The sequence below is a fragment of the Oryctolagus cuniculus genome, chromosome X (assembly GCF_964237555.1).
Source record: "Oryctolagus cuniculus chromosome X, mOryCun1.1, whole genome shotgun sequence".
NCBI lineage: Eukaryota > Metazoa > Chordata > Mammalia > Lagomorpha > Leporidae > Oryctolagus > Oryctolagus cuniculus.
In genome coordinates, this window is record NC_091453.1 from 72,157,379 (window position 1) to 72,166,786 (window position 9,408).

General features: G+C 39.8%; 1 protein-coding gene across 1 annotated transcript; it reads right to left on the reverse strand.

The window, feature by feature from the left end:
* Positions 1-1,410: 1,410 nt before the first annotated feature.
* On the reverse strand, positions 1,411-6,854 carry COX7B (cytochrome c oxidase subunit 7B). The gene is made up of 3 exons (XM_002720130.5): positions 6,494-6,854; positions 3,588-3,712; positions 1,411-1,610 (listed from the first exon to the last, which is right to left on the reverse strand). Exons 1-3 carry the CDS (start codon positions 6,531-6,533, stop codon positions 1,533-1,535), a joined length of 243 nt encoding a protein of 80 aa, XP_002720176.1. The 5' UTR covers positions 6,534-6,854; the 3' UTR covers positions 1,411-1,532.
* Positions 6,855-9,408: the final 2,554 nt, after the last annotated feature.

The window sequence follows — 9,408 nt, forward strand, 5'->3', positions numbered from 1 at the left end:
ACTTTCGGCACTATCAACAACTACAGGAGACTACAGCTTTGAGCCAACTGAAGTATGTGATGTAGATTTTGATTTTTTTTTTCAGCTAACACACATAAAACCCAATGTAGGCCGGTGCCGCGGCTCACTAGGCTAATCCTCCGCCTTGTGGCGCCAGCACACAGGGTTCTAGTCCCAGTTGGGGTGCCGGATTCTGTCCCGGTTGCCCCTCTTCCAGGCCAGCTCTCTGCTGTGGCCAGGGAGTGCAGTGGAGGATGGCCCAAGTGCTTGGGCCCTGCACCCCATGGGAGACCAGGAGGAAGCACCTGGCTCCTGGCTTCGGATCAGCGCGGTGCGCCGGCCGCAGTGCACTGGCCGCGGCGGCCATTGGAGGGTGAACCAACGGCAAAGGAAGACCTTTCTCTCTCTCTCACTGTCCACTCTGTCAAAAAAAAAAAAAAAAAAAAAAAAAACAATGTAACATACCAAACAGGATAATCCATAAATCTAAGCATTAAAATTACAGAAAATTGATAGGTCACTGATAGAACATCCTTTTTTTATATGAAATCATAGTGATACTAATATTTTCATGTCCATAAACAAATGGGGATATACTATGACAGACCCTTTAATAACATTATATACACCTCTAATAAATATACTGAAAAATCAAAAGTTCTAATTACGATGAAAATCTGCCAAAGGGAGCTGGTCTTCAGGGAAACTAGGAGTTCATTTTATAGGATGACTCTTTCATTGAATCTGGTGACACTCGAAATCCCCTAGTCAAAAGTGAAAAGGAGGGCCAGAGATGTGCCATAGAGGGTTAAGCTGCTGCCTGCAATGCTGGTATCCCATATGGGCACTGGTCCTGGTTGCTCCACTTCCAATTCAGCTCCCTGCTAGTAGCCTAGGAAAGCAGCAGAGGATGGCCCAAGTGCTTCGGCCCCTGCACCTACATGGGAGACCCAGAGGAAGCTCTGGGTTCTGGTATGGCCTAGCCTCAGCTGTTGCAGCCATTTGGGGAATGTACCAGTGGATGGAGGATCTCTCTCTCTGTAACTCTACCTATCAAATAAATAAATCAATCTTAAAAATTTAAAAAGTGAAAAGGAGTTAATAACACCAATCCTATATATAAACAGAAATGAGGAGGATAGAAACTAGAAAGCATAATCAATCTGGGCCACATTTTTGGCTCAACTATGAGCTGATATAGCTCTATGATCAGTTACTCATTAACTATAATTTCCCCTTACTATAAAGTTACTTAGAGGTGTTAGCCAGATTTTTCTGTCACACTACCTCATAGAGAAGTTATATAGCATTTTTGCCCTTAATATTAACCACAGGTTAAGTACATGAAAAGAGGTCAATCTTGGTTTCATTTATAAAAACAAAACAAAACAAAACAAACAAAACCTAAAATGAATGTTTCAAATGTACTTTATTTCTTCAATAATGCAGTATTTTGACTGGTACAGTGCTTTTACTTGGCATCACTTATGAGTTGGTTTTCAAGCAATTCAGTATTACACCAGCTGGGATGATTACTGATTTCTCCATTCCTTTGGGGTGACTCTGCCAACAGGGGACAGGTTCCATTCTATTCCAATTTGTGTTGCTGTCTGTAAGAATTAAAATGCTGTCAGTTACACATCTTTAAAACATAGTCCATCCTCCCCTAGAAGCACCTTTTTGAAAATGACAAAGATACTCTGCTCTGGTTAAAAATGCACAGAAGCTCACCCACAATACCCTCCAAGTAGGCCTAACTTAAATGCTGTCCTAATCCTCCAGAGCAGAACTGTGTCACTAGAAATTCCCGAGATGAAGAAAATGTTCTAATCTGCCCTGTCCATGATACAGTAGTCACCAGATACACGTGGCTAATGAGCAGTTGAAATGTGGCTAGTATGACCAAGGAAATGAATTTTCAAATTTCATTTAATTCATTTTTATACCTCCTATTTCTATACTACCTCCCTGAAACATTGTATCCCTCAAACAAAATTACCTAATTAACTCCCAAAGATCACTTTGTATTATAACTTCATCATTAAGGAGCATTTTACCTCCAAAAGGTTATCTGATCATGCATTCATTCAATATCAGTTTATCCTTCTAATTAAGTACACATACTTATAATAGTATTATATGATTTCAGAAAGATCAAAACAAAAACGGTCTATGTACATAATGTTTCCTAATTAAGACAAGTAGTAGCATATCTTTTAAAATAAAAAAAATTGGAGCCAGCGCTGTGGCACAGCAGGTTAACATCCTGGCCTGAAGCGCTGGCATCCCATATGGGCGCCAGTTCAAGACCAGACTGCTCCACTTCCAATCCAGCTCTCTGCTATGGCCTGGGAAAGCAGTGGAGGATGGCCCAAGTCCTTGGGCCCCTGCACCCGCATGTGAGACCTGGAAGAAGCTCCTGGCCCCTAGCTTCGGACTGGCACAGATCGGGCTGTTGCGGCCAGTTGGGGAGTGAACCAGTGGATGGAAGATCTCTCTGTCTCTCTTCTCTCTTTGTAACTCTGACTTTCAAGTAAATAAATAAATCTTAAGACAAAAAAAGAAAAAAAAATCAATATTTCTTAAAACTTTAGGACTCCTACTTTTAACAAGTACAGTGACTGGTAGACAGATTGTTAAATGTAAGATGTAAAAGAAAAAAACTTAAAATATGGAAAAGTAAGTTATTTTACATCTCATCTATCAGAAATACTGTGCTCAGTTCTGACTGCAGAATTTTAGAAGAAAAACTAATAATTGCAGTGTCCAGGAGAATGACTCAAGACAGTGAAAATCCTGGAAATCATTCAATAATAAATGACCGGCCGGCGCAGCGGCTCACTAGGCTAATCCTCTGCCTGCGGCGCCAGCACACCGGGTTCTAGTCCCAGTCAGGGCGCCAGATTCTGTCCCAGTTGCTCTTCTTCCAGGCCAGCTCTCTGCTGTGGCCAGGGAGTGCAGTGGAGGATGGCCCAAGTGCTTGGGCCCTGCACCCCATGGGAGACCAGGAGGAAGCACCTGGCTCCTGCCTTCAGATCGTGCGCCGGCCACAGCGCGCTGGCCGCGGCGGCCATTGGAGGGTGAACCAACGGCAAAAAGTAAGACCTTTCTCTCTCTCTCTCTCTCTCTCACTGTCCACTCTGCCTGTCAAAAAATAATAATAATAATAAATGACCACACAACTAAGAATGTTTAATCTGGAATAGATGATTCAGGAGACATGACAGCAATTTTCAAATATCTGATGGCTGTCATATGGAACTGACAGATCACAATTTTTGTGTTGCAGTGGATTAATAGAATATGAAGAGAAGCAGCTTTTAACTTAAGATCCTTTTAATAGCTACACACTACAGAAAAAAGCTTTGTGATCCAGTAAGCAATTCATTATTGGAAATACTAAAAACAGAAGATGGGATGAATGCAGAATGCTGAGGAAGAAATCCCTGCACTGGGTGAGTGATTGGATCGGAAAATCTTTCAAGTCCCTCCTAACTAGAAACATATACCACCATGCTAAAATATTCACATGAACAAAATAAGAACGAAAACATCTAAAATAAAAATTACTAATCAATAGTACTTACATATGTCCATACAGCAATACAGAACGTGGTTCCACCAGCTAATACAATATTACCATATTTGTCATGAAAATCAGGTGTACGTTTCTGGTGGCTCTGCCTTGCCATTGTTTGTTGAATGCTTCGAACTTAAAGGGGGGAGAAAAAAAAGAATACAGAAGTATATCTATCAATTATCAGGAAAAAAAGAACACATGTGATTGACATTGCCAGGAAGACCAAGGAAGTTAACATCACAGTATTATGCAGTTCAGTAAAATGTTAAAACATATTGTAGCTAAAAGAAATGCAACATAGCTTGAAATGCATCAGAAATAAGAAGAGTTGACAGATGGATATATGTATGTGATGAAACAACTATAATAAAATGTTAACAATTGTAGAATCTATGTGGTGTGTATGTAAGGGTTCATCATATGACACTTCCAACTTTTATGTCTGAAAGCTTTCATAATCAAATATTGGGTGGAAAGCAAATATTGGATGATATCGGTAACATTCACTACTAAGTAGTATTTATATTATCTCTGGAACTCGGCTCCTATTCATAATTTGAATCTTTATGACTTAAAATTTGCACTGAAGTTAATTCAATGGTGTTTAACAACTTAACACATAAAAGGTAAACAAAATGGAACTTCAAGTTGAATCTACTTGTGACCTTAAAATTACTAAAACCAAAAAACAAAACTAAACCCTCCAAAAACTAGGGTAATTTTGATTTTTAAAAAGTTACTAATGAACCATGCCAAAAATACATGAACATGTGTAAAACACACACTGTCACCAGGTAACTTTCAATTGGAAGAGGATAATATGCACATACACACAAATCATTATAATACAAAAAAAGGAAAATTAGCTAAGCACTTATGGCAGACAGGTTTTGGTTAAATATGGGAAAAGGGAATCTGAAAAAAAGGCAGATAGAGAACAGCCCAGTGTATTGGAAAACCAATTAGGTTTGGGTGAAGGACAAGGTGTATAATAGGGAATAAAACTAGAAAGGATCATGGAAGGCTACTTTTTGTGGCAGGCAGGGGAAGCTGGCAAAGGGTTGTGAACACAATGGAACATCAAAACTTTGCTTTTTATATTATCCTAGTAGAAGGGGCAAGACAGTTTTCAAACTGCCTCTGGTGGATTTAAGGCCAAAGGTATTAAGCTATCTCCAAGTGTTTTTTTTTTCTTCTTCTTCCTCTCCAATTTTAGTAGCAGGTCCTAATTGTTTTAAAGAGCCTCAAAAAGTACTTACATATGTAATGGAAAGCATGTTAAAGAAACGGTAATATTGTCCATTCACTAGCATTTAAAATAATGGCTTCTATGTGGTGCAATGGGTTATTCCATGATAATTATTTAACCATTGATTATTGGTCCTTCTCCCAGCTGCCTTACAGTCTTTACCTCTCAGCAGCCACACCTGGGATGAGCAAATACAGAACCATTTCACAATATATTCTGCTCCAGAACATTTAACAAATGAGTGTGAATTCCATGGGGAGGGGGGGCTTTCCTAAAGTACAGGAAAGCCTTACTCTACTCAAAGGGCAGAGAAATTAAGATTACCAAACAATTCTTCTGCAACAGCTCGTGACTTCAAGACTCAGATTACCCAAGTGGCTTCCTTTAGACCTCTCCTCTGTGACAAGAAATGGTGTAGCTATCAGACATTGGTAATCTCATGTAACACTCAACAACCCAACCCGGTAGCTATTACTTATCGACCCCTTTCTTTTCAAAGAAGGAAAATGGGGTCCAAAGAAGTCAAATCACTCATTCAAAAGAAAAAGATAAATGTGGTTTTTGCTACTACTGTTCAAGTATTTAACATATAACCTAGTAATATCCCCAACCTCTCTGTGAAGTGAAACCAAAAAGATGATTAAAGAAGCCAAATGGTGATTGGTTAAGGTCACCTTCATTCACATTACTCAAGGTCACCTTCAGTGAAAAACAAGGATGAAAATTAATTTTTCCTTTCAGGCCTAGTATACTCTCAGAACACAATGCTGGCCTCAAAATTTCCCTGTGCCTGCCTAACTTTTAAATAAAAAAAAAATGACCACAATTACTTTCAGGGTGGCTAATATTCAGTCAATAATGCACAAATAATTTCAAAACTGCAGGGCTACCATTTAGGTTGTCTTCCTGCAATGAAAGCAGACGAAACGCTAGAATTACAGTTTCCTACCAGAATTGGAGAGGAGGCTCTTCTTTGTGGAGTCAGGGGTAAATGTGCCCCAAAGCTAAAATTTAGTAATCACGACAGGTATCCACAAGAGTGTTCTTCCCTGAAACCAGAGGCTAGGGGAAAATTAAAAAGCAGAGCTAGGCTATGACTCCGGTATGAGAAAGCTCGGAGCTGAAATACAAAAACTGCATAATAAGAAAAGGACGGCCGGCGCCACGACTCACTAGGCTAATCCTCTGCCTGCGGTGCCAGAACCCCAGGTTCTAGTCCCGGTTAGGGCACCGGATTCTGTCCCGGTTGCCCCTCTTCCAGTCCAGCTCTCTGCTGTGGCCCGGGAGTGCAGTGGAGGATGGCCCAAGTGCTTGGGCCCTGCACCCGCATGGGAGACCAGGAGGAAGCACCTGGCTCCCAGCTTCAGATCGGCGCAACGCTCCAGCCGTAGGGGCCACTTGGCGGGGTGAACCAACGGAAAAAGGAAGACCTTTCTCTCTGTCTCTCTCACTATCCACTCTGCCTGTCAAATAAATAAATAAATAAAAAGAAAAAAAGAAAAAAAAAAAAAGAAAAGGACATCATCCCAACGACATGGAGCGAGGTGGGAGACAGAGCATTTAGAATAAGGCCAGGATGTTGACGAAAGCAAAGGACACAAGAGACCACGAGGACAAATGTACATAAGACAGTTGTAAATGATTTGCTCACAATTTTTGCTCACCTTGGAGACGACTTAGCGCATTTCTGACCACAGGAAACATCGTGAAGCAGAAGATACAACTGCGGCAACAGTAGCTACCGCTTTGCTGCAATTCCACTACAGATACCCTTGCAGAGCCCTGAAGAACAAAATGGCTTTCAGATGAAATCCTTGATGAGATTTGATGAAATCTCGCGAGATCTGTAAAAACCTATAGCAATTGTAATCCTTTTATCCGCGAGGAACTAAGAAGACCTTCTGGGAAATGTAGTTTCAGGGCTTTATAAATGTCGTAACCGTACTTAAAGAATGAAAAACACTTGAAACCGGGTTTAGGGCTTATGGACGACAGCCGAGACACTGATCTTAGGCTGACTCTTCTAAATCAACAGTGTCAAGATTGTGCTAAAGTTCCTGAGGCTTGAGTTTGGTACCTTGCTCCACATTAACTCCGTTTTCTATTCCCCCCAATTTCCTTTTCCCATTTTTTGGTCTCTTAATACCACATGCTAATTGCCTTTGCTATTAATTTTGAAATGACTTTGAATTTAGAGAAAATTTTTAAGAATAGCAAAAAGGATTTGGTTACTATGTATATAAACATGATAAAGCAAATGTTGTGAGCCATTAATTGTACAAACTTGGTGGCAGATGTTCACAGTACAATTATTTCCATTTTGCTATATGTTTGAATAGTTTCATAATAAAGTATGAAGGGGAGCAAAATAATGCTATACCATTACCTAGTTATACTACTTTTTAATATTTGGCTGTGTTCTCTCTTTCTCTGCATATATCTTTGAGTGTTTTTCTGAATCATTTGAGAAAAAAATTGCATACATCATGCACCTTTACCTGTTAATATTTCAGGGTTCATTTCCTAAGAATGACCACAGTATAGCTATCAAATTCATACAACTTAATATTGATACAATACACTTCACATTCCAGTTTCACCTACTGCTACAAGGTCTCTATCCAGAATCCAATCCAAGTCCCAAGTTTCCTTTAAATTGAATAGTACCTTGGCTTTTCTTTGTCTTTCAATGCAGTAATTTTTTTTCATACTACAAGTAAACTTTATTCTCTCAATTTGGCATATGAAGTAAATGAGGTACAGAACCCTTCAGTGATCCAGGTCAAACTCAGATTAACACCAAGAGTGTAAGTAACAGAACTGAAAAACGGACCTTCTGACTTCACATGTCTGTGTTCTGTAATATTTTTGAAGAGTTCATGCCAGTTCTTTTGTTAAAGCTCCTTGAATTTGTCTGTGTTCGACGTTATTATATCCAGTTATTATATCCTCATAATTATACCCCTTCCGGCAGGAGGACCTGATATGTCTTCGTGGGACATTCTAACAGAAGACACATGATCAGAGCTTGTCCCTTTATTGATAATGCCAACTTCAAACATTTTATTGAAGTAGTGTCCTCCAAGCTTCTATACTACATAGTTATTATGTTCCCTTTGTAGTTAAGTAGCTTATGAAGGATACATTGAGACTATGTGAATGTTCTATTCTTCATCAGACATTTACCCACTGAGATTTTGTATCCACTGGGGATTTTTGCCTAAATCAATTATTAGTATGAAATTTATAAAGTAATGATTTTCTAACTTTACAATTCCTTCTGTATTTAACAAGTATTCTGTTAGAATTTTATTTTTCTCCTCTCTGTATTATCAGTATGAATTCATGGTTTTTAATGTGTTATAACCCATTAATATCATAATTGGTTTTAATGATCATTAGTCCTAGATGATTTTGGTAGGATTCCCTTTAAGCTCCTATGTCTTTTTTGATATATCTCCATCATTTTTTAGCATGCCTTTCATTTTCTAACACAAGATTTTCAAGATTCATCTTGTAGTGACCATGCCCCACAATGGAATCAGCCACGTCTCTAAAGAGCATCCACTTAATTTATTGGAGATGGCATTTAGCAACCTAGATCCGGGCACTGGATGTGATCATTGTTATCAGGGTGTCATTGCTTCTATCCTTTTCAGAGACTACAGGTAGGAGTGTGCTATGAATAAAGTTTCTACTAATATCCCCACTTTCTGTCCAACACCCAGAAGTTCTTTACTGAGGCTGGTGTTGTGGCATAGTAGGTTAAGCCTCTGCCTACAGCGCCGGCATCCCATATGGGCTCTGGTTCAAGTCCTGGCGGCTCCTCTTATGATCCAGCTCCCTGTTAATACCCTGGGAAAGCAATGGCAGATGCTCCCAAGTGTTTGGGCCTCTGCACCTGAATGGGAGATCTGGAAGAAGCTCCTGGTTCCTGGCTTCGGATTGGCCCAGTTCTGACTGTTGCAGCCATTTGGGGAGTGAACCAGCAGATGGAAGACCTCTCTCTCACTGCCTCTGCCTCTCTGTAACTCTGCCTCTTCAATAATTAAATAAAATCTTTTTATAAAATGTACTTTCCTTCATTTAATATTCCTATTTACTTTATTCCATATTAAGAATATTGGCTTTCAACATCAATCTTTTTACACATTTATATTACATAAAGTGTATTTTCAGAGTGTCTATACCTATATCACTGTGAGAAAAACACACAAAGCAGAGATTAAGATTTATTTTCAGGAACATAAGTTTGGCCTAGCAGTCAAAATATCCAGATCTCATATCTGAGTATCTGGGATCAGTGTCCTGCTTAACTCCTTTCTCTAGCTTCCCATCAATTCAGGTGGTAGTTCAAGTAGCAGGATCCCTGCTACCAACATGGGAGAGCTGTATTGAGTTCCCGGATCATGGCTTGGGCACTCTGCCCAGTCTTGGGCATTGTGGACATTTGGGGACTGAACCAGGAAATAAGAGTACTCTCTACCTGCCTTTCAAAAAATACATGAATTTGGGGCCAGTGTCATGGCATAGCAGATAAAGCTACTGCCTGCAATGCCCGCATGAGCCCCAGTTCATA

Excerpts from the sequence above, each read along its gene's own strand:
- COX7B (XM_002720130.5), bottom strand. The coding sequence starts at position 6,533 with ATGTTTCCTGTGGTCAGAAATGCGCTAAGTCGTCTCCAAG. Across the intron at positions 3,713-6,493 it reads TGCGCTAAGTCGTCTCCAAG|TTCGAAGCATTCAACAAACA; the intron begins GTGAGCAAAAAT and ends CCCCCCTTTAAG. Across the intron at positions 1,611-3,587 it reads GTATTGCTGTATGGACATAT|ACAGCAACACAAATTGGAAT; the intron begins GTAAGTACTATT and ends TAATTCTTACAG.